We start from the raw sequence: 26,251 nt of genomic DNA on the forward strand, positions 1-26,251 counted from the left end.
AATGTGCATTCGATACTTATCCACCTTTTGTCCTGTGACTCTTTAGTACAATCTATGACCCGTGAGAGCACCGATGCGTTGTAGTACAGTCTGATATCGGGTACTGCCAAACCACCCTTTTTCTTGATCCGTTTTAAAATTTGCGCAGAGACTCTATGTTTTTTATTATTCCAGATGTATTTCATTATAAGGGAGTTAATTGTTTTGATATATGACGGTGGCAGATGAATTGGGACCATTTGAAATTTATATAAAATTTTAGGAATAAGGATAATTTTTGCCACATTTATCCTCCCAAACCACGAAATAGGTCTATTATATATGGTTTTAATTTCTCTTTTTATTTCATCAAGAAGGGGGATAAAGTTTATTCTATATATTTTCTTGAGAGTATTTGCTAGTTTTATACCTAGGTACTTTATCTCTCTTTGCCAGGAGAAGTTGTATTTCTTCCGCAGATGTAGTTCTTCCTCTTTATGTATATTAATATTCAGGATCTCCGTCTTTGCTGTATTTATTTTAAAATTTGAGACCTCACTATATTGTTTTAAGGTAGCCATTAATTTCGGGAGGGTAACTCTTGGGCTACTTATGAAAAATAAAATGTCATCAGCGAAAGCTGCCAGTTTGTGCTCATCTTCGCCTACTTCTACTCCATAAATTTCTGGATTGCGTCGGGCCATTGCCAAGAGGGGTTCCAATGATAGGACAAAAAGAAGGGGAGATAGGGGGCATCCCTGCCTGGTCCCATTTTTCATCTCAAAAGGTGCGGATAGAGATCCGTTTATTTTGATCCTTGCACAGGGATGATAATATAGGGTTTTAATCCGCCTCATCATCCTTGGGCCTATTCCTATAGCTTCTAAAGTTTGTATCAGGAACCCCCAGTCTACCCTGTCGAAAGCTTTCTCAGCATCTACCGACAGGAATAGACCGGGGATCCCTCTATCTCTAATCTGCCCAAGAAGGAGAAGTGCCCTAACCCCATTGTCCTTTCCCTCCCAGGTATAAAACCAACCTGGTCTGGGTGGACAATGGCTGTCATCAGTCCCTTCATTCGTTCAGCCAAAATTTTTGCATATAGTTTAGTGTCTGCATTCAGTAGTGAGATCGGTCGGAAACCAGAGCAAACCGTATTATCCTTTTTTAATCACTGTGATCGTTGCTGTTAATGCCTCTCTACTCATCTCATAGTCTGATCCCAGTCCGTTAAAGTATTGACAGAGTCTAGGGACTAAGATGGTGCTAAATCTTTGTAAATAAGCAGACGTAAAGCCATCAGGCCCAGGACTTTTCCCCTTAGGAATGGTTTTTAGTACCTCGCTTATTTCCTGCTCCGTTATAGATTCCTCCATTCCTACTATCTCATGCTCTTCTAACTTCGGGAGACTAGCTTGCTGTAATACTTCCCTGATCTTATCCCTTTTTTCACATGGGTCCCTGATCTTTTGTTGGACACCATATAATTCTTCATGTGTGATAGGTAGGGGGCGCTAGTGACACAAAAAATTCCTTTAAAGTGATAGCAATTACAAATATATGTGATAACAATTGAAAATAATAAACAACTAATAATTCAGAGCTAATTAGCAAAGACACAGTTGAATAAGTAATTACAAAATAAGATTCACAAGGGAACCTCTGATTGAAAAAAGATGTGTTCCCAACACCTTGAGAAAAAGAAAAATTCCTTAAGTGATAATAATAATGTCCATATATATAGTGGTAGTGTGCCACTTAGATAACAATGAAGTGAATCTTGCAGTGGACCAGAAGAAAAAATCATGCAATCTTCTCATATACTGCAGTGCTTAGAAATCCTTCCACCACTTCCGCAGAAACGACACCCAAAAGTGAATAAATATATGCGCTTACCACAGCGCTTTGACTCCTTTCGCTAAAAAGAAAGTCAAACACGCTTGTGCAGTTCTGAATGTCTGCAAACATGTAATGCGTTCTCCAATAGTTGACACAGGCAAATCTTCTCCCAATAATCTCAGAAATGAAATGAAAAACAGAAAAACTCCATAGTGCAACCGGTTTTTAATATAAAATAATAAAACAAAACATGGGCCAAATGGCCACTTACATTAAAAGGTGCCCATCCCGGCACTGGGTCTGCGGGCCTTTAAATGGGGAGGTGGAACCTCAATTTGCATGCGGTTTGTGTCTCCTCTTGCCTCGCCAGCTCTCAGAAGTCGGATGATGGGGGGAGATAAAAAACGTGACCAGGCGTAGCCAGGTTTTTACTAGGTTTGTTTCCCCAGACATATCTTTCTCTCTCTGTCCTGTCTATATATTTCCTAGTTTCTTGTTCCGCCACGGCTCTATATTCGTCTCTTATTATAATTAGCTTATGAAGTGTTTCCCTCTTTTGCCCCTGAAAATTATGTTCCTGTTCCAGCCTGTATATCTTTTCCCTTAACGTTTTTAATTTACTAGTTCTTATTTAATTTTTCCTTGCTCCTTCTGCAATAAAAATCCCTCTAATATAGGCTTTGTGAGTGTCCCACAGGGAAGCTCTTGAAATACCCTCCTTATCGTTCTCCTGGAAGTAGAGTTCCAGTTCTTTCTGTATCCTCTCGACCACCTCCTCGTCTCCCAACAGACTCTCATCCAATCTCCATTCTGGTGGAGTGGCTTTTTGTATAGAGGTCCTTATTTTCATGGTTATAGGAGCATGATCAGATATCGTCATGATCTCGCATCTTACTTCAATCACACTCTCCAGAAGTCTATGGTCGACGAAGATGTAGTCGATCCTCGAGTACGTCCCATGTACAGGTGAGAAAAACGTGTAATCGCGGGCCTTGGGATTGAGGATTCGCCATACATCCACCATTTGATTTTGTGTCATTTGTCTTGTCAGTATCTTTAGATGTTCACGATTAGTCCCCTGTACACCAGACGTACTATCAAGGCTTGGGCACATGCAGAAATTGAACTCTCCCATCAATACTACGTGACCCTCTTCAAATTCTTTTAATTTTCTCAGAGTTTTACTGATGTATTTAACCGCATTCACATTGGGGGCGTAGACATTTGCCAAGGTATATACCTCCCCACCTAGTTTTATTTTCAAGAACAAGAATCTCCCCTCGGGATCTGTCTGTCTGTCCACCAATGTGAATCGGACTCTACTAGCGAATCCTATCGCAACCCCATGGGATCGCGATGAAATTGTATCTCCATAATACCATACAGGATATTCTGGTGAATACAACTTTATATTGGACTCCAATGTAATATGGGTCTCTTGTAGATAAGCGATATCTGTTTTATATTGTGTTAATTCACAGAGGATTTTATGTCTCTTGATATGAGAGTTTAGTCCTTTTACCTTATATGAGAGGAACTTAATATCTGTCATAAAACTTTTTTTTTTTTTTTTGTACGCTAAGGAAATTTCTTGTGGAGTCGTTCAGATGGTCCCCCTCCCTCCCCCCTCCCTCTCCCCAATCCTCCCTTTCCCTCCCCCTCCCATCCCCCTGGCCCGTCCCTGGCCTGGGAGCCGTTCTTGGTTGCCTCCTCGCCTTCACCATCGGCTCCTCCCTTGTGGTGGTGCACCCAAGTGCTCCCCTAGCTGCTCCCCCTCCCCCCTCATCCCCACCCCCCCCATTCCCCCCCCCCCGACCCTGATCAAGTATGGAAACAATCTACACCAGACTAATCCACCCAATCCGGTAGCTCAGGTACTGTTAAGTCCATTTTATGGCAGAATTCCGTCAATTCTTCCGGGTGTCTTAGTCGAGCGGTTTTACCCCCCTTTATTCCAATGAGGCATGCAGGAAAACCCCATTGGTACTTAATGTTTTGTGCCCGCATCAACTCTAGCAGGGGTTTCAAGTGTCTTCTCCTTGCCAACGTTTCTTTCGACAGGTCGGGGAATATTTGGAGCTCAGTCTCTCTATATCTCAGGGGCGGTTTCCCCCTAAGCTTTCCCCAGATTTCCGCTTTGTCCACATAGTTCCTAAATCGCACAATAACATCTCTTGGTCCGTATCTTTCTATCTGTTGGGGATTTCCTATACGGTGTACTCTTTCAATCTTGAAGGGCTTCGCATCTGCTGCTTTCTCTAGCAGGGGGTTAAATATTATATTCATAATTGCTCTAAGATCTTCCCCCTTTTCTTCTTCAATCGCACGGATTCTGAGGTTCTGCCGCCTGTTGCGATTCTCCTGGTCCTCTAACCGATATGCTGTCATTCTTTGATTGTCACTCATTACCTTAACTTGCTTTTTCAGTAATTTTATTTCCTGGTCCTGTTCTTCCATTCTCCTTTCTGTCGTTTCTACTCTTTCCAGCAGCCCACCTAGATCTAATCTTATTCTGTTAATTTCGGTTTTTATAAGATTTTCCATCCTTAATAGCATGGTATTCATCTCTGCCTTCGTGGGGGGTTGTGTGTCTTGAGCTTGCTCTACAGATTTACTATGTTCTTGTTCGCTTTCTATTGTCGTTTCTCCTCTGGAGCTCTCGACACTGCTCTCCCCCTTTCTTGTCTCACTCTTCTTTTTTTCATTTTTTTTTTACTAAACCTGGGCTTTTAAGACTCCCTTCTTGGGTCATATATTGCTGTATTGAAGTATTTCCTGGATTGTTTTTAGGTGTTTTGGTGGTTACACCCCTCGTTGATCTATTCATTATGCTTTTGTTGGTGGGTCTGATTCTCTTCCCCAGTTTGAAGGTGTTTTAACGAATTACTGTTTATTTATTATCCTTTTCTCTTTTTTTTTCTGCTCTGCCTTGTTCAGACCCCTACTTCAAGGCCTGAGTATTTTTCTCTTTCTTCCCTTTTTTTTCCTTTTTCTTTCTCTGTGCTTCCTCTCTTTTTTTTTTTTTTTGTCCCTTTTCCTTTTCTTTTTTTTCCCCCTTTTTTTTTTCCCCTTCGTCACAGTAATCTAGCCTTATTGTCTATCTCAGGCTCTATGGCAGTGAGGGCGTACGGCGTACCAGGTGTTGACTGAACTGACTTAACAGTGGAGAGATTTATACAGAAAAAGAGGGTACATCTCATGACCGTTTGATCCTGTTTTCCTGGGAAATGGTATTGATTTCCCCTCTGTTTCACCGTTCATCGACAACTTTTAAACCGGGCTGTTACACCTGCGGGATCTATCCTTACAGTAGAAGGTGCTCACTATGCGTGTGGATTTTTATTGGTTTATCAAATGTATAAAGTGAACAAAATATCTGGAGAATACAGTGGTGCTTCTGTTCGGTTTTTCCTTATTGCTCAACAAAAAAAATGGGCCTGAGCCTTACTGTGTGTCTTCAGACTAATTTTAATCTCGTGAGGTAGAAGACCCCCCTCCGCTAGTGTTCATAGGGCAAAAGATAAGTTTATATGTAAAGAAAAAGAGTCTCATCAGTCCTCTTTACTGGCCCCTGTAGCAAGAACACCAGAGTTTTACTCAAATCTCTCAATCGCTTGCCGTTCGTCGGGTATGTCAAAAAGACGTTAAATATAGAAATGGCTACCTCCCATATGGGAATAATCCTGCAACTTGTAATCCGCAGAACACTGCACAGAGTTCATTCCTAGAGCTGAGCATTTAAAAGGTACATCCGCATGAAAACATAAGAGCGGAAGGGGGTGGGGTGGGGGGCTCCCAGGGGGGGGCGAGGGATGGCGCCCCTCCTCCACTCGGCTCAACTAAGCGTCTCGCCCAGCCTCAGGATCCCTTCTCTACTGTTATAGCACTGCCCCCAGTTGTTTTACAGCAAACAAAAACACAAACCACAAAAAAAAAAAAAAGAGAACAACTAAATAAAGCAACCAGAGAAAGATATTGTATCCTTCCTGCTCTTTCAGCATATCATGCCTGGGTTAGATCAACGGCTAGACCCCAGAGTGTCCCACACCTGAAATCATCCCAAGATTAGACATGACAGTAGGCAGAAAAATTCATTCATAAGCTCATTACAAGGGGGTAGTGAGAATAGGGAGGGGGGGGTCCGGGGGGGCAGGGAGCCCGACCCCACTCGGCTCAACTGAGCGCCTCACCAATCCCCCAGTTCATCTCGCCGACCACCGCTGGACTATGCCGCTCCGTGGGGGGGGAAGCCTTGATGTAGCCCCGGCTGATAATGTCACTGTGCTGTCCACTGTGCTCCGCTCGGCTGTCCCATGTGATACATACAGTTCACTTGGGGATCGTGGGGCGCTCTGGTCAATCTCCGCGTTGTCGGGTCTTTGCGAGGGGATAAGTCTCCCGCACGGTCCTCCGATTACTCAGCCTCTCACGCTGATGACCGTCGGTCCGTTGATGAGATCGTCAGAGACTCGGCGCGGCAGATGCCGCTAGCAGCCATGGAGCAATCGGCACCTCCCACCCTCAAGCGCGTCACGTCCTCATCGCCGTCAGCCCTCCCAAAAGACCATCAGGGGTACTGGTCTAAAGCTGTGAAATGGGCCCAAACCCAAACGTCTTTCTTACGCAACCCGGTCGTATGGACGCCACGTGTGTTCGAGCCTTATATACACTCCGCACACGTCATCCGCCCATGCTTAAAAAATTAGATGTTTCCCCCCGCCCCTTATCTTCCGTCGCTAAAACGACAAGGAGGAATTGGCAGCAGATCATGTTGGGTCAGTTCGTAGGAAACAGATGACCAGTTGTGTTGAACTAATAAGCCAGATCTCCTCCTCATTTGTGTATGAAACGTTATAGAAAAGCACTCCGATCTAGTTTGGTCAAGACATAAAAGCGACCATTTGCATCATGTTTAAAACGACATTTTTTCTAAAGACATCCTGAGAACCGAGATTGGCCACACAACAGTAGTTGGATCAAAATGCATAAGCAAAGCGTTGGTTACGTACGATGGCACTATAGCGGCCCATTACCTTCAATTTTAGAACTAGCTATGTCTTAGTTTATGAACATAATATGTAGCCCACAAAATCATTCAATCAAGAATAACATGTAAAATGTAGTTACATACCGGTGTTTGACCCGATCGTTATCTCCGCCGTCTTCCACAAACTGTGAACGCCCCTTTTACTCACGTGGTAGCCCTTTATACACGCGCATGTGTGACTTTACGCACGTCTCCCCGCCCCTGATGTTCGCGGTGTAGTCCTTTCCCCGCCCCTTTTCATTCTTTTTTTGGGTTGGGAGCACATGCTAAGAAATATGGCAGCAATACAGGAGCCAGGCCAGGCAGGACGAGGGATCACCAGAAGAATCCGATTTAAGGCCACCAACATGACCTTTGAAGAAATGGTGGAGATGGTCCTCATCTTCAAAGCAGAGGACTATAATGGGAGGCATGGGCCATACAAGTACCCGAACAAGGTAAAGGCCGCAATAATGGAGAAGGTGAGGAGGAGTCTCCATCGCAAATTTGGGGTGAAAAGGTCTAAAGAACAGATCAGAAAAAGGTGGTCGGACCTCAAAAAGCGGGAGCCGGAACAAATGAAGCGGATCAGGAGAGTGATTAGAAGAAGTAAGTTTTTTATATATTTATTATTATTTGTTCCGCGCCATGTGTTTTTAATTTCAGGTTGTACTGTATTATGTTTTTCTGCCCAATAATTTGTCGTCAAAGTCGACGTACATTCGGAACGACAACTCAAACGACAAAATATTGTGCATAAAATCAAGAAAATTATGACATTTCAATAAATTTAGGGTGAGATCAATATTGAAATTTATGTAGATGTGCTATTAAAAAAATTCAATTATTGTTAAATTAAAATATATACAGTAAAAGGAGAGTCTGCTCAGCAGTCGGTGACACATGTGGACTCATTTGCATAATTGTTGTCCCCTTTAATAACCCATTTTGGGGTTCACACAGAGGTGAGGTGATCCAGTGTATACTTGGTTGGCTTACATGTTTAAAAGTAGACCAAAGGTACAAGAATTGTCATGATCTTTGTGAATGCCTACAATCCTGTGTTTTGCCCAGAGGGGTTTTTCGAAACATCAATAGTCCCAGAAATTGTATAAAGTGAATCATATTCCTCTTTCAGGCCTATAAGCTCTTAAAATCCTGTTTCCATTTTCTTCATTCTCGTAGGGCGTCATGAAGCTTCGACACTGGAGCAACAAGTCAGCACGCAAGCCACACCCCCGAGGGATGGTGATGATGCGCAGCCTGCCACCACATCAGGTAAAGTAACATATAACTAACCCAGCTTCAGGTAATGTAGATGTAGGCCTGCCTAATTTTAATAAATGGTTTTGTCCCACATTTCAGGAGCAGGTGGTGGCTTGGACTTGGACAGGCATACTGTCCAGATGGTGATCTCAGAAATCTGGGTCTGCAGAGAAGAGGTGGAGGAGATACATCTGGCCAACAGAAAAATAAAAGAACGAACAAGGAGGGTGGAAAATAAATTAAAAAATGTAATAGATGTTTTGGGGAGAGTCTGAATGTTACGAAAAAAGTTTTTGAAACCAAAAAAATTATGATTTTTTAGTATTTAATATTAATAAAAAAAAAACAAAAAAATAACAAAACCAGATTTTAATGATTATTTAATAAAAAAAAAAAAAAAAATAACAAAACCAGATTTTAATGATTATTTAATCAAAAAAATAACAAAAAAATAACAAAACCAGATTTTAAGGATTATTTAATAAAAAAAAAAAAAAAATAACAAAACCAGATTTTAATGATTATTTAATAAAAAAAAAACAAAAAAAAAACAAAACCAGATTTTAAGGATTATTTAACCACTTCCCGCCCGGCCTATGGCCGATTTACGTCCGGGAAGTGGTTATGAAATCCTGACAGGACGTTCTAGAACGTCCTGCAGGATTTCATGCCGCGCGCGCCCGTGGGGGCGCGCATCGCGGCGATCGGTGATGCGGGGTGTCAGTCTGACACCCTGCATCTCCGATCTCGGTAAAGAGCCTCCGGCGGAGACTCTTTACCACGTGATCAGCCGTGTCCAACCACGGCTGATCACGATGTAAACAGGAAGAGCCGCCGATGGCTCTTCCTCACTCGCGTCTGACAGACGCGAGTAGAGGATAGCCGATCTGCGGCTCTCCTGACAGGGGGGGTTAGCGCTGATTGTTTATCAGCGCAGCCCCCCCTCGGATCGCCACACTGGACCACCAGGGATGCCCACCCTGGAGCACCAGGGTGGGCAAAAAAAAAAAAAAAAGCCAAAAAAAAAAAAAAAAGTCTAAAAAAAAAAAACAAAAAAAAACCATAAAGAAAAAAGATGCCAGTCAGTGCCCACAAATGGGCACTGACTGGCAACAATCAGTGCTGCCACCCCAGTGTCCATCAGCGCCACCCCAGTGTCCATCAGCGCCACCCCAGTGTCCATCAGTGCCACCCCACAGTGCCCATCCATGCCCAGTGCCCACCTAGCAGTGCCCATCTGTGCCACCCATAAGTGCCCATCTGTGCCGCCCATGAGTGCCCATCTGTGCCGCCTATGAGTGCCCAGTGCCGCCCATGAGTGCCCATCAGTGCCGCCTATGTGTGCCCATCAGTGCCGCCTACGTGTGCCCATCAGTGCCGCCTACGTGTGCCCATCAGTGCCGCCTATGTGTGCCCATCAGTGCCGCCTATGTGTGCCCATCAGTGTCGCATACCAGCGCCGCCAATCAGTGCCACCTCATCTGTGCCCGTCAGTACTACCTCATCGATGTCCATCAGTGCCATCTCATCGGTGACCATTAGTGCCGCCATATCAGTGCCCGTAATTGAAAGAGAAAACTTATTTACAAAAAAATTAACAGAAAAAAATAAAAACGTAATTTTTTTTCCAAATTTTCAGCCTTTTTTTAGTTGTTGCGCAAAAAAAAAAAATCGCAGAGGTGATCAAATACCACCAAAAGAAAGCTCTATTTGTGGGGAAAAAAGGACGCCAATTTTGTTTGGGTACAGTGTAGCATGACCGCGCAATTGCCATTCAAAGTGCGACAGTGCTGAAAGCTGAAAATTGGCTTGGGCGGGAAGCTGCGTAAGTACCTGGTATGGAAGTGGTTAATCAAAAAAAAAAAAAAAATAACAAAACCAGATTTTAAGGATTATTTAATCAAAATATTATAAAAAATAACAACATTTTATGTATGATCAAAAAAGAAAAAAAAAAAGAAAAAAATGATTATTGGATATTGTATGATCAAAAAAGAAAAAAAAAAAAGAAAAAAATGATTATTGGATATTGTATGATCAAAAAAGAAAAAAAAAAAAGAAAAAAATGATTATTGTGATCAAAAAAAAAAAAAAATTACCCAAAAAATTTTTGGTGGGTAATTGGTAAACCCAAAAAAAAATTTAGTCAGAAAATAAAGAGCTTTTGAACCTGAAAAAAGTGTGTGGTGTTTTTCCTAAAATACATCTAATTTTCTATGTGTTTGGTTTGGGGGTCACCTGGGAAATGTTTGCTAGTTGATAATGAAAATACACTTAGTTACACTTAGTAAACAACTCCAAGCAACACAAGCAAGACATAACAAGTTTTTTCAAAATATTTGTATTTATTTTTTGTAAACCAAAAATTAGGGCAAATTGGCCTGAGATGGTATTGCCCCCCTACCCATGAAATAGTCCATGTATTTGTCCCGCACTTCACGGGCACTCTGGGGGGGCAGTCCTGTGTGGCCAGCTTCAAGGCCCGGCAAAGTTTCTGATGGAGACAAAACTTGTGCCTCGGGCCCAACCAGGGCCATATAATTAGGAGATTGTCTCCGCAAAAAATTATGTAGTATGCAGCATGCAAAAATAATTGTATTCCACTTATATTCCGCCATGTGGAGAGAGGTGAGGAAAAGGCGGAACCGGCTGGCCTTGATGCCGAAGGCGTTCTCAACCACTCTGCGTGCTCGTCCCAGCCGGAAATTAAAGACACTCCTCTCTGGGGTGAGGGTGCGCTGAGGGTATGGCCTCATAAGATGGGGTCCCAGGGCAAACGCTTCATCAGCCAGGAAAACAAATGGCAGGCCTTCTACATTCTGGTCATCCGGTGGCAATGACAGATCATCATCCTGAAGGCGAAGCGCAAACTCCGTCTGCCTGAAGGCTCCCCCATCCGATATCCGTCCGTTCATCCCGACATCCACAAAAAGGAATTCGTACTGTGCTGACACCACCGCCATCAGCACAATACTGTTGAACCCCTTATAATTAAAGAACTGGGATCCTGAACGGGGTGGAGGCACGATGCGGACGTGCTTCCCGTCGATGGCTCCCCCGCAGTTGGGGAAGTTCCAACGGGTCTGGAAGTCCAAAGCCAAAGACTGCCACTCCTGTGGTGTGGACGGAAGCTGGGGAAGAAAAAATCCAAAAATTAGCCACATAACCTTGCAAGCAGATTAGACAAAGACATTATAAGCATTATAACATTTCTGGGAACTAGCATATTATATCTAAATATATTTAGACAATTAGCACATTAAACACCCCCTCTGATGGGCCAGTGCCCAAGTTTGGGGGAGGGCTAGATGAGTTTGGGAGTCCAAAAAAATATATAATTATGATTATTGGTGAACATAGACTTTACAACACATTTTGGAGGGGAGGGCTAGATGAGTTTGGGAGTCCAAAAATCAAAACTAAAAATTATTTAATATTGGTGAACATAGACTTTACAACACATTTTGGAGGGGAGGGCTAGATGAGTTTGGGAGTCCAAAAATCAAAACTAAAAATTATTTAATATTGGTGAACATAGACTTTACAACACATTTTGGAGGGGAGGGCTAGATGAGTTTGGGAGTCCAAAAATCAAAAATCAAAATTATTTAATATTGGTGAACATAGACTTTACCACACATTTGGGAGGGGAGGGGGGGGGGACATTACAATGGATATAACACAATACATTGGGAAGTGACTAGACTAGGTAGGTTGGGGCCCAGGATAGCATGCTGGGGAGGTAAGTGATGGGAAATATGCATGTAGGCCAAAAAAGGGGCATCAATAAAGTTTACAGCATGCATGGGGGCAAAGGGAACATTCACAGCATATTCCAGACATGGTAATTAGGGAAGGAGGAGATAACTACAAGACATTAGCATACATTATAGACATAAAATGTGATATTAAAGGAGAAAACTTACCCTCATATATTCCTCCTGCAGAACCTGGATGATGGCAGAGCAGGTGTCAGGAATGATGAGGCCCAGAGCCTGGGGGGAGATGCCCGTCGAGAACTTTAAGTCCTGAAGGCTTCTCCCAGTTGCCAGATAATGGAGGGTGGCAACTAGCCTCTGCTCAGCACTGATGGCTTCCCGCATAACGGTGTCCTGCCTGGTAATATAGGGGGACACCAAAGCCAACAGGTGCTGAAAGACGGGATCAGACATCCTCAGGAAATTCCTGTAATCAACAGGATTATTTTCCTGAAGCTCCCGCAGCAAAGGCATGTGAGAGAATTGGTTCCTACGGAGCAACCAATTCTTGGTCCATGAACACGTCCTCCTCCTGTTCATGAACTCCTCATCGTCTAGGTCATTAACAAACAGACCTACACACATAAGATGCTTAGCACTAAGTCGGCGACGACTAGGTGCCTGCAACATGGCTACAAGGCTAGGAACGAACGACAAATCAGAATTGCACTAAACAGACAGCAGTGAAGAACAGCAAGACCTATGAAGAACGACCCTGACAATCAAAAACGCGGGGACAGGACCGCAATGTAAAACAATACGACCTGACCGCACGTCCCGATTGCCTAGATACGACCCCCACAAGTACAAACTGAACGGCAGAGATCAATCTGAAAGCACAAAGACTGAAAAGCATGAATCGTCACTCACCAAACACGGAATCAGCAAAAGGAGCCCCAAGGGTGGCGCCAACAAAATCAAACCTCCCCTTTATAGTCGCGTCATACGTGGTGAGCGTCACCGCGCTGGAGAACGACCAAATTGTTGTCTGTTACGTGTGTACGCAAAGCAAGCCTGTCGAGCTTCTCGACAAGTTCAACAAGGAACTCGACGAGGAACTCGATGTGCTTGGCACGTCGAGTTCCTCGGCCGTGTGTACGGGGCCTGACACAGGCATCCAACACAGGTTTAAACAGATCAGTAGGCTGCACTAAAGGAAACAGGAACAAAAGTAGGAGAGAAATATATATTTATTAAAGATAAAGGCACACGTGCAAACCAAACAACCGCAAACAAAAAAAAACAAGCAAAGCATACTACGCTAAAGTTAGTGGGGAATGGGAGAGTTACCTTGCTCCCATTCAGTATTTGTTTAAATTTTGGGACTTCTGTCATTCCAGAAATGTCCACTGGGTCAGTCTGTGGTCCAGGGATGCAATGTCATTCCTGGCCAGCAGTTGGCGCCAGAGGGGTTCTGGCAGAGTAAGTTTCTCCAGCAGCCAATCAGAGGAGCTTTTTCCCTCGCGGGGCGTGCTGGAGAGGAGTATATCTGTGACAGGTCATGTGTTCTAAAATCTTTGCAGGGTCCCTGTTCCAGGTGCGGCATCCACCTTCAGGGTACGCGCATCCATGGACCCCGCCGGCGTGGCCCACCTGGCCATAGTTGCAGACTACTTGGAACCTCATCCAGAGGTACAAGGGGACCCCAGTCAATTTTGGCTGGGTTCCTGATTCTATTGAAAGGATCCCAGGCCGGGTGCCATTCGATTGGGGAGTCGGTTTGAGGAGGACCCGGAGGCAGGTCGTCCAACAGAGCCTGAACAAACCAATTGGGGATCCGGTGACCAGAGTACTGACAGGTATGTTTGCTGTCATCTGGTGACCGATGCAGAAATCTACTGGGAGGATTCGCTCCATCAATCTATCTAGCTCAGTTATTGTAATTGGCCTGTGGCAGAGGCCCAGAGCCGGGTCTGTGAGAGAGACCTGTTCCTCCCAGAAATCCTAAGTGACATCTCGGCTGCCAGGCCTGTAAAAAAGGGTCTGTCCGGGGCCACTTTACCCACTCAGCTGGAGTGGCGACGAGTTACAAATTGGTACTATACAGAGCAGTACTGACTGCTCCATTTAATATCCAGGCCTGATACTGCAAGGTTTTTCCTCTCTCTCTATTCATCAACTGTCCTTCCAATTTATGTTGATGTTGGCCGTGTTGGCCTGCAAAATAAAGCATTGGAAAAAACCTTTATTCACTGTCTGGACCTTCGCTCACTGTTGCTTCTACAACTGCATCCCTGGGCCATATCAAGGTAACTCAATATGCCGATCCCAAAAACAAACCTTCGGGGGTGAGCGCTACACAAGAAAACAAAGCAACCCTCAAAACATCTAATCTAATCTAACTAATATATACAAAAACAAGAGCATATATACATAATCAAAGCAGGGATGAGAGACAAGGGGGGAACAGGCAGCCTGATGGAGGGAGCAGTGGCAAGGGGAAGCTGGAATCAGGGGACAAGACTCAGGCACTGGGTACAAGGTACAGGAGACAGAGTCCAGGACAGGGCAGAAAGCGGATCAGGAACATATTTAGGCAACAGATCAGGTCAAGCAGGAACAAGGCTAGCAGAGAGGATACTGAAGCCCTGAACCTCAGTGAAGGGCAGGCTTATATACTTCCAGCAGCTCACATCAGGTGCAGCTTGATTAATGAAGAGTCCTGGGAGTCTACTGGGAGACACCCCCTGGTGGCCACCAGAATTGCACCCTTTGTTGCTGGAAGTAATAATGCCACCAGCAGGTGACCGAAGCCACAACACGGATCATGACACTTACCTTACCTTGATTGATTCTGGCCATCAAGAGTTCCTCTGTTTTGATGTTATCTGTTCTCCAATGTTTCCTGTGATCCTGGGGCTCCCTTGGCTGCGGGCACATAACCCACAGATAGACTGGAGCACAGGGAGTATCTCCTTCAAATCAGGTTACTGCCATCAGCACTGCATAGTACCCGAGTCTATAGTACCTCCCAGTTGTCTCACTGTACAGCCAGCTTCCACTTCCAGCCAAAATGTTCCCACAGCTTACAATGATTTTCTAGATGTCTTTGATAAGAAGAAAGCCGACACACTACCTCCCCATCGTCCTTACGATTGTCCTATCGAGTTTTTGCCTGGTGCAGAAATTCCCTTTGGACGCATATTTCCACTTTCAGAGACTGAGCTTGAGACCTTGTGTCAATACATTGACGAGAACCTAGAAAAGAAGTTCATCCGCCCATCTTCTTCTCCAGCTGGTGCCGGGATTTTTTTCGTAGAGAAGAAAGATCATACCCTCAGGCCCTGTGTGGATTACAGGGAACTCAATAAAATTACTATTAAAAACCATTACCCTCTCCCTCTCATTCCTGAAATTTTCCAAAGATTCCGTACTGCACAAGTTTTTACTAAATTGGACTTACGAGGTGCCTACAACCTTGTGCGCATTCGGGAGGGGGATGAATGGAAGACCGCCTTTAGAACTCGCTTCGGACATTTCAAGTACCTCATTATGCCTGTTGGTCTATGCAACGCTCCGACAACCTTCCAACATTTTGTGAACAACATCTTTAGAGAGTTCTTGGATCACTTTGTAATCGTTTACTTGGATGACATCCTAATTTTTTCTGCCACCTTGGAATTACATAGAACTCACGTCAGGAAGGTACTATCCACATTAAGGCCACACAGACTCTATGCAAAAGCGGAAAAATGTGAGTTTGAAAGGTCATCCATACAGTTCTTGGGTCTAATCATTTCCACATCCGGAATTTCCATGGATCCTCAGAAAGTATCCACCATTATGGAATGGTCAGCCCCTACTGATAAAAAAGGCATCCAAAGGTTCATCCATTTCAGTGGACCCAGGAGGCCCAGGAGGCCTTCAATAAACTAAAGACTCTGTTCACCTCGGCCCCCATTCTACGGCACCCAGATCAAGCTCTACCTTATGTTCTAGAGGTCGACGCATCGGAAGTTGCCACAGGGGCTGTCTTGTCTCAACGAAAAGGTTCTAAAGCTTTGTTACACCCAGTAGCCTTTTTCTCCCGAAAATTAAGCCAGCCAGAAAATAATTATGATGTGGGGGATCGGGAGTTACTGGCAATAAAAGCTGCTTTGGAGGAATGGCGGTATCTCCTCAAAGGTGCCGCTCACCCCATCATGGTATTCACAGGCAATAAAAATCTTGAATACCTCCGATCCGCCAAACGACTGAGACCACAGCAAGCCAGATGGGCTTTATTCTTTTCCAGGTTTAATTTTCATCTTACCTACCGCCCAGGGTCCAAGAATGAGAAAGCAGATGCTCTCTCACGCATGTTCCCAGAGACCATCTTGTCCCCCCAGAATTTCCTGTTGATTCAGCCTGACCTGAAGTCAGCCCTGGAACAAGCCTCTGCTCAATGTCCTGAATCTGAGAGTTCTACATTCAGAAAACAGGAAGGGCTCCTGTGGCACGGAAACAAGATTTTTGTCCCCGAAGGAGCCAGACTTCAGCTCCTCAAGACCCTTCACGAACACCAGCTTGCCGGCCATAAGACTTCTGAGCTGATTCAGCGATCCTACTGTGGCCTGACCGGAGGAAGGATTGCAAGGACTTAGTAAGTTCCTGTACAGTCTGTGCCAGAAGTAAAGGAAGCCGCACACAAGCCTGGGGCCTGTTAAGACCATTAACTGTCCCTGACCACCCGTGGAAAGCGATATCAATGCATTTTATAGTGGCGTTACCCCCCTCTGAAGGGTTTACCACGATCCTGGTGGTGGTCGACCGTCTAACAAAGATGGCTAATTTTTTGCCTCTATTAGGTACCCTCTCGGCTATGGATACTGCCAGGCCCGTCGCTACAAGGCAGGCAAACCAAGCAACCCTGGCCATTGGTTGTCGGGGTCTGCGGGCAGGAGGCTTATCTGAACTTGGAAGCGCCCTTTAATGAGGGGCCCCCAGATACCGCCCCCATGTGAATGGGTATCAGGTACATTGTACCCCTACCCAATTACCCAAAACATAAAAACCACAAAAAACAGTTTTTGACAATTCCTTTATTAAAAAAATGTGATGGCGTGTGACGTCAGACGGGGCAGGGTCATCCCTTTACGTAAGCAAAAAGACAGCAGTCGACAGAATGGATTTCAATCACGGAACACTTTTTTTTTTTTAATAAAGGAATTGTCAAAAACTGTCTATTGTGGTTTTTACTTTTTGACACATTTTTTCACATGGGGGGGGCGGGATCTGGGGGCCCCCTTGTTAGAGGGGGCTTCCACATTCCTATAAGCCCCCCACCCGCAGACCCCAGAAACCAATTGCCAGTGTCGTCGGGAAGAGGCTCTTGTCCCCATCAACATGGGAACAAGGTGCTTTGAGGGGGGCCAAAAGCACCCTCCCCATGTTGAGGGCATGTGGCCTGGTATGGTTTAGGAAACCCTTATCCAGGCTGCATGCTCAGATAAGGGTCTGGTATGGATTTTGGGTGGACCCCCACGCCAATTTTTTTTTTTTAATTGTCGTGGAGTTCCCCTTAAAATCCATACCAGACATGAGAGCCGGCAATATATAACAGCCACAAGCAAGTTTAAAGAAAGTTTTCCTTTAGAAATGTATTTTTTTTCTGTGGCACTGTTCTACACATCACACAGATGTGCCACTTTACAGGCAAACTAAGGGGACCCCCAACCCCCCCCCTCCAGGCATGATATTTTAAGGAATATTTAATTTATTGTTTCACTTTAAGCATTAATAAAATCACTGCTCTTGAAAAAACGGTAATTTAAAAATATATATTTGCATTAATGTCCCTTGGGACAGTACCCGGGTCCCCATACACTTTTTATGGCAATAAATTGGATATAAGCCTTTGAAATTAGCACTTTTGATTCTTAATGTTCATGTCCCATATATTAATAGGGTTTGCATATACTCAAACCTTATGCCTGTTAGCATGTTCTTGTTTGAACCAAAACAGGGGGGTGTTCGGCCAATCCCTAGTGAGGACACACTGTAGTGAAGGATCTATTCTTCACTAAATACAATTAATAGGTAAGGTATTCCATTCCTCCCAGGCCAGTTGGGGTGGGAAATATAATTTTACTAGCACAGCATAAATGCCATATATCCTGGAGATAGGGAGGGTTCAAGGAGCTTAGATTGTCCTCTCCACAATCACAGATATAAACTTTTAGGATCTATTTGGGTGTCAGTCAGTTAAATTTAGGCTATGTTTTTGGATTGGGGGAATTAATCAAATCATTGCACCCACACAAACACAGCGAGCATAGGTGTGCGCACAGGGTGTGCCGGGTGTGCCTGGGCACACCCTTATCACCCTGTACTATGCCAATTCCCCCTGCTTCCTGTTTTCCCCCTGCAGTGTTGCCAGCTTCCCTCCTCTCCTCTCAGGAGCAGGGAAGGGGCTGGTAAATATTTCATTTACCAGCTCCTTCCTTTTTTGAATGAACATAGTTAGTGATCTGTACTGATCGCTCCTGTCTTCATTCTTAACTGAAGAATAGTAAACTGTGTTTACTGCAGGCTGCAGGGAAAGGGACTGGGGAATCTCTGTCTTCAGTTTGTTTCTCTGTCTCAAAAGGGAGACATCAGTGGTCTGTTTAGAGCATGGGTCTTCAAACTATGGGCCTCCAGTTGTTCAGGAACTACAATTCCCATCATGCCTAGTCATGTCTGTGAATGTTAGGCCCTGTACACACGCTCGAACATGTCCGATGAAAACGGTCCGCGGACCGTTTTCAACGGACATGTCTGCTAGGAGATTTTGGTCTGATGGTTGTACACACCATCAAACCAAAATCCCCGCGGACAGACAGTGCGGTGACGTGGCGGTGACGTTGACGCCGCCACGTCCGCAAACCAGGAAGTAAAATGCTTCCACGCATGCGTCAAATCCATTCGGCGCATGCGGGAGATTTCGGTCCGCTGGTTAAGCGTACTAACCAGCGGACATGTCGGACGGACGGGTTTCCAGCAGATAAGTTTTAAAGCCTGCTTTAAAACTTTTGTCTGCTGGAAACCTGTCTGCTAGGCTGTACACACGGTCGGATCTGTCCGCTGAAACTGGTCTGAGGACCAGTTTCAGCAGACATGTCCGATCGTGTGTACAGGGCCTTAGGGCCAGATTCACAAAAGGGATACGACGGCGTTTCTCCTGATACGCCGTCGTATCCCTGTTTCCCTAAGATCCGACAGGTGTAATAGTTTTACACTGTCGGATCTTAGGATGCAGTACCGCGGCCGCCGCTAGGGGGCGTTTGCGTCGTAAACCAGCGTCGGGTATGCAAATTAGGAGTTACGGCGGATCCAAAACGGTTTTTCGCATTCGCTACGTCGCCGCTAGTCTAGTTTCCCGTCGCAGAGTTACACTTTTTTTTTGGTGCCTTAACTTTAGTCAGCAAGTGTATTGCTGTCTAAAGTATGGCCGTCGTTCCCGCGTCGAAATTCAAAATTTAACGTTGTTTACGTAAGCCGTCCGGGAATACGGAAGTACGCTACGCGCGTCGCCGTTCAAAAAAATGACGTCACGGCGCGCAAGGCACGGCGGGAGTCAGGAAACGGAGCATGCGCAGTAGGTCCGGCACGGGAGCGCGCCTAATTTAAATGGCACACGCCCATTTGAATTGGCCCGTCTTGCGCCGGAGGCCGCGGGCATAGTTTTCATCGCAAGTGCTTGGTGAATCAGGCACTTGCGATGAAAAATTGCGGTGGTGTAACTTATCTAGGATAGGTTTCAGCGGATAGATTCTATGGTGTGTACACTCCGGCGGATATTTATCCGCGGATATTTCCGAATTCCAGCAGATAAATATTTGTCGACATGCAAAGAATATCTATCCGCTGGAATCGGATCCCACGGATGGATCCGCTGGTCTGTACAGACTCACCGAATCCATCCGTCCGAAGGGATCCCACGCATGCGTCGCAATGATTCAACGCATGCGTGGAATTCCTTATATGACAGCGTCGCGCACGTATCCGCGGATAAATCCTCCCGTGTGTATGGGGCCTTAGAGTTTTACAATGCCTCATGGGATGTGTAGTTCCGCAACAGCTAGAGGGCCATAGTTTGAGGATGCCTGGTTTAGAGCCTTGATACTTCACCAAAGCCCCAAGAACGGGGCTCCTAAAAAACTGTAAAAAAGAAACATCAAAAATAATAATAATAATATTGTAAAAATAATAAAAATAATAATTGTAAAAAAAAAACACCTTCCACTGCCCTACTGCCACCATTTTCAGCTCTACTGACACCGTCCACTGCTCTGCTGATATACACCCATGTGTGTTTGTGCTCTGGGGTGCATACCCTAATGCAATAGTCTGCGCACACCAATGACAGCGAGATAATACAAGTATGCCTCTTTGGAACTGAGCTCAGGACCTTAGCGAGGCGATGCAATTTGCTGTGCTGGAGACTGCAGGTGGGGAGATGAAGGGGTAACAATGTATGCAGTCAGTAAGTACACAGTGGGGACCAACCTGCACTACACACATTATTGATAAGTCACTGGGATAGAGCCAAAAACTTTGGGGTCAAGTGTACTCAGTGAAAAAATGTATTTAAGTGGTGATTAAAAAGACAATGTTTGCGGGGGAGTATAAATCAATAGGAAAGCAATATTTAACAGGTGTGTTGTTGTGTGGCCTCTTCTTCCACTTATATAATATGCCCTTCGCCTCAATAAAGTGTTTCCTTTTGTGATTCTCACTAAGTGCATCTCAGAATACGCAACGCATCGGTTCCATTGATTTTACTTATAAAACAACTGTTCAACTAACAAAGACTTCAGTGATTGGGGGGAAGGAGGGGGGGATTTTTTTGCTCTCTGTACATGTAGCTAACCTTCTGGGAAGCTTGGACCATAGTGGGAGGGACTGTGCAGCAGGACCACAAAAGAAAGGACAGCAGGTGCAAAATAACCGAGATTGGCAACAAAGAATATTGAGTGGCATGTTGAGGGGGAGATAAGAACAGGGAGGATGCTGCATACTGCTGAGTTGTTGGAGGAAGCAGGCAGCTGGAGTCCCTGCTAAGGCTATGAGCATCATCAGCTCTAAGCAGAGATACTAGCTGCATAGTATTGGCTCAGCCAAGGCTGACGTCACCCACCCTCCAGCAGCAGCAGGACCAGAAGTGATTGAATGCACAAAACAGACGGGCAGCCTCTCATCTCATTGCCATCCAAGCCACAGCAACTGCACAGCAAAGAACACAAGCTGCATAGACAGACTGTCCACTTTCTAGCTGCAATGTGATGAACAGGCGTCATAGGATCTGATGCTGCGTGCGAGGATAAAGGCAGTGGTCCATTCCCTTTGCCTTATCTCCTGGGAAGGTGCTGCGCTGTCATCACCGCTACACAATCAGCTGCAGTAGCCACATGTTGAGGGGACTCAGCCTCCTCCTTGATCTTTTTTTTCTTCCCTACACTGATGCTGTCTTTCTCTGCTGATGGATAAAGGTCATCTCTTACTGGAACAGCTACTGCAGGTTGCCGCATTAATCAGGATTTTTCCCCTGAACTTGGGAGATGTATGCATGTGGATTTGTGACCACTAGGATTACAGCAGTAGGATGGGAATTGTCAGACCTTTAAAACAACCCAGCTGTTAAACATCATACTGTGGGTGTTTAATTCAAATACACAGGGATACAATCCAGAAAATGATGTACTCCTGGCTTGGTATCAGTATTCTGGGATATAGGTGGTAAAATCATGGCCAAAATGCTCAATGTACTCTTTTCTGATTATTAGTGCTGCCTCCTGCTGTCTGGGGCTAGATCTTCATGTTTTGTAAGGCCAGAGAACACAGCATAGGGGCTCGTGTTTTGTTAAGTATATATATTTAGACAAATATTAAATTGTTGCTGTTTATTCACACCGCATACAAGATTTTACTGCATTTTAACTGTTGGCATATTTATTGTTAGTTTGATTTGGTATAGTTTGCCATTTGGTCCTCTCAGGTATACAAGTCAAATTGTTCTTGTTCAGGCAACATGACTCACTTGCAGGCTGGCCTGTCCCCTGAGACTCTAGAGAAAGCTCGGCTGGAGCTTAATGAGAACCCTGATACATTGCACCAGGATATCCAGGAGGTAAGGGACATGGTGATCACGCGGCCGGATATTGGTTTCCTCAGGACAGATGATGCCTTCATTTTGAGGTTTTTGAGGGCGAGGAAATTTAACCACTTTGAAGCTTTCCGTTTGTTGGCACAATACTTTGAGTACCGCCAACAAAACCTGGATATGTTCAAGAACTTCAAGGCCACTGATCCGGGAATAAAGCAAGGACTTAAGGATGGCTTTCCAGGAGTACTCTCCAATCTTGACCACTTTGGCAGGAAGATCTTGGTATTATTTGCTGCCAACTGGGACCAGAGCAGGTAAAGTGGTGGCATTAACTAACAAATATTTGAAAGCGGTAATTGAGCTATAGGTTATAATGGGTTACTGTGCATCCGTGGTACTTTGAGAAAACTTAATAAGTGATGGAATGGTTACTATGGGTTACAGGATAACGCTCCAATCTCAACGACTTTCAAAAGAAGTTCTTGGTATTATATGCTGACGACTGTGACCAGAGTAAAGTGGTGGCCTAACTAATAAATCTAAAAAAAAAATATATATATATATATATATATATATATATATATATATATATATATATATATATATATATATATATATATATATATAAATAAATAAACAATATTATATATATAGGGCCCCCTGAAATTGGATGGGTTACTATGAGTTACCACGCATCCATTGCACTTTGAGCTACCTTAGTAAATAAGACAGGTAATCTTATTTGACAGAAATCTTTGTGTAGTCTCATTTACCATTGGATTTACATATCTGTCCTTGCATTGATATAGTCCTATTGAAGAGACAGTAAAGAGTGCCAATAGTCAAGATCTCTTTCTGATCTGTCTTCCTAGCGATACCTGAAAAGGACTGGGTTTCTATGGGTTACAGTAAATGGCCACAGCCATTGCTACCTTGGTAATTTAGATAGGTAATCTCATTTCCCAGAAATCTGTAAGTAAGCAGTCAGCGCCATAATCGTTTTTGGGGAAACAGTTTATTTGATATGACATCTATTCTACTGGATGCAATTAAGAAATGCATTTTACCAGGATCCCAGTACAATAGCAATTAGCCAGTTGGGGTCCTAACAAATGACACAATTGGTATCCAAAGGCCTATTGTATAAAAGGCCAAGCATTAATGTCTTATTATTACCAGTGTAAAAAGTGGATAGTGAACACAATAGTTAATTTAACCAATTCAAATGAATCAGTCACATAAAACTGGTAGTTTGACTAATGACAGATCCTTTCTCTTAATCTATGTTGTCATCTGTGATGCATTTCTAGGAAAGCTTTGTCTATAAAAATAATGTAAATCTTAAGTAAAAATAAAACACTCAGTATGCAGAGTGTACTGTTTACGTGGATTTACATCTCTCTCGTTGCAATTGATTAGAGGATCTCATTAAAATGCAGATCTTTGTTCTCATTGTTATGTAACAATCACCAGATATTGATTTGTACAGCCATGTTTGGACCACTTTCTAGGCAAATCCGGCTATTTCTGCAACAGGATGCACCTTCAGTTTTTGGCTCATATATTAAGATAAAGTACTAATAATATTTACATTATCCTTATATTAGATAAGCTTTTTTATGTGCGTCTAGTACAAAACTCTGTTTCAGTACATTTATGTATATTAATCGTAATAGCAAGGGTTTTTATCCTTTCTGTAGAACTTTTTGGTTAGAACAGGTAACTGGACAGTTTCGATATCAGGCTTTGGTACAGCAGCCATTTTACATTGACTACATAAACCTGGTTTTGTACATGCAAACTCCAGGCTCTACAGTCTATAACTTGAGTTTGAAATTCCAATGCTGATGCTCTTTTAAGAGATGATGCTGCTTGGGGGGGTGAGTGTGGGGGACATTTAGGACATTGAAGGTTGTAGCATCAGTTGCAAAAGGACTCTGCAACCTGCTTTTTCTTTTTTAGCAAAGTAGAGCTCACAGTAATATCAGTGCTTTAGTAGTCAGGTTTAATGGCAATTGAATAACACTAAAGTGTTAAGGCCTAAGCATTGATGATCTAGGAATGAATGCAAAACATCCTTTTTTGATACCTCTGTGTGCAGTCAGTATTAACAGTTGCTGTGTCCCATAAAACCATTATGTTCTAACTGAAAGAAAGGGATGGCAGCACATCAAGCAATTTTCATTTGTAGTACCTAATATTAAAGGAAACATATCACCCACGCTCCCAATGTGTTCCAGGCACCTTCTGTTGTCTAAACTCACTGATGTACACCTTACTGCGTATTACTTATAAAAAAATAACCTAAAATTATATTTTTGAACAGTGCTAGACTAACTTAGACCCACCATGTGGAAGCATTCAGGCCTAGTTATAATTTACTTAGGTAGGAAGAGCACTACATTGTGGTAGGGCAGCCACAGAAGGAGTTTCATGTGTTGCTTCATACCAGTAAGTACTCGGTTTTTAAAGTGAAAGAAGATGAAGGGCTTTGATGCTACCATTTAATTTAGCCACAAGAGCATACTTAAAGCAGAAATAAACCCATCAATTTAAGAGTTTCAAAAAACAGTTACATTTCTGACATGTGCTGAGAATGTAACTGTCACATTTTTTGTGCTCACAACCAAACTGTCAAATCATCCAATGGCTGGTGTCAGAACTAATCACATGTGCAGCATCATGGCAGTTAAAGATTAAACAGAGGCCACGATTGCAGTTTCCTTGGCTGCAAGCGATAGGAGGGTTTACTTCCACTTTAATATACAGTAAAACCTTGGTTTGTGAGCATAATTTGTCCCAGAAACATGCTTGTAATCCAAAGCACTTGTATATCAAAGCATTTTTTACAGGGTATAAAAGAGAAGAGAGGCACCTCTAAGTGTAGAAATAAGTTGCTACACTTAGAGGCCCCTCTCTTCTTTTTTATACTCAGTTGTGACATGACGCTACTCTTATATCAAGACATCGCTTGTATATGAAGGCAAAATTTATTAAAACATTTTGTTTGTCTTTCAAAACGCTCTCAAACCAAGGTTTTATTGTACAGTAGATTGTGGGGTTGTTTCTTTTTTTAAAGTTATACACGTTACTTACATAACAGTAAGAGCCGGTTCACACAGGGGCGACCTGTCAGGCGCCTCAACTGCCTGACAAGTAGCGGTCCGCTCTATTCAATGGAACCGTTCTAATAGGAGCGACGCAAGTCGCTCCGACTTAGAAAAAGGTTCCTGTACGACTTTGGGGGCGACTCGGGGCGACTTGCATTGACTTCAATACAGAAGTCATTTTGCAAGTTGCCTCTCAAGTCGTCTTGAGATCGCCTTGCCGAGTTGCCCCCAAAGTCGTACTGTTGTGTACATCTACTGCTTGCTACATATTATAAATAAAATATAAAAGAAAATAACACACAAAAACAACATTTTAAAGATTATAACCAAAGGTAGAAAATTAGGCAAAGAAAAATACATACAGTACATCTGATGAATGAAAAAAAAGGTAAGAGGAAAAGTCTTGGTTTTCTTGTAATTGGTAATTGCTATAAAGGTCCTGCAACAAAGCTATTCTGGGAGCTCTCTGACAATCAATTTTGTTAAACTTTACCAAGCTATTCATACATCTGAGTGGCTTGTGAGAAAGCCAAGAGTTAGATATGCATTTGGAGGCTGTCACCTCCTTTTGCCTGGCTGTCTAGTGAACTCAGGCCCTGTACCCACGGCTGGGAATCCCGTCAGGAAAAAAACGTTGGTTTTCCTGACGGGATTCCTGGCAAGCTTTTCTTGCAAAGCCGTGCATACAGAAGGCCATTCAAAAGAAACGCTGTTCTTTTGAAGGGCAAGAACGCGGTGACGTCATCGACCATGATGAGCCGGCGCTCGTCACATTCAATGCCGTCGCTGGTATCTTGCTACACCCCACACTAAACTTGTATGCTACCACGCATGCGGCGAACTCTTATCGAGCATGCGCGGGTTTACCTGGGACAGGTAAGCATACAAACGACCGGTTTTCTCAGCAGGAAACACTCTGTCGGGAAACCTGATGAGAAAATAGAGAGCAGGGTTCTTTATTTTCCCGTCTGGATTCTCGGCTGTTTTCCAGCCAAATGCTCTCCTGGCAGTTTTCCTGCTGAGAAAACCGGCCGTGTCTACGAGGCTTCACTGTATTCAGCACTGTCTGCATCACTGACCCAGAACCTGCATGCAGATCAGGAGTTCTGACTTTGCTTTGCCTTTCTTGATCTGTAAACTTGTTTAGGGTCAGTGACACAGAAATTATTAAAGCCAGAGCATCAGTATAACAAACAACCAACACACA

General features: G+C 43.9%; 1 protein-coding gene across 1 annotated transcript in view; it reads left to right on the top strand.

Moving 5' to 3' along the window:
• The first annotated feature begins 20,934 nt into the window (after nucleotides 1–20,934).
• Nucleotides 20,935–26,251, top strand: part of CLVS2 (clavesin 2) — a 107,196-nt gene continuing 101,879 nt past the window's right edge. The window contains exon 1 of the mRNA XM_040350348.1: nucleotides 20,935–22,248. Within this exon, the coding sequence (XP_040206282.1) occupies nucleotides 21,860–22,248 (389 nt within the window). The 5' untranslated portion in view covers nucleotides 20,935–21,859. The remainder of the gene's footprint in view (nucleotides 22,249–26,251) is intronic.

Source organism: Rana temporaria, chromosome 4 (assembly GCF_905171775.1).
Source record: "Rana temporaria chromosome 4, aRanTem1.1, whole genome shotgun sequence".
NCBI lineage: Eukaryota > Metazoa > Chordata > Amphibia > Anura > Ranidae > Rana > Rana temporaria.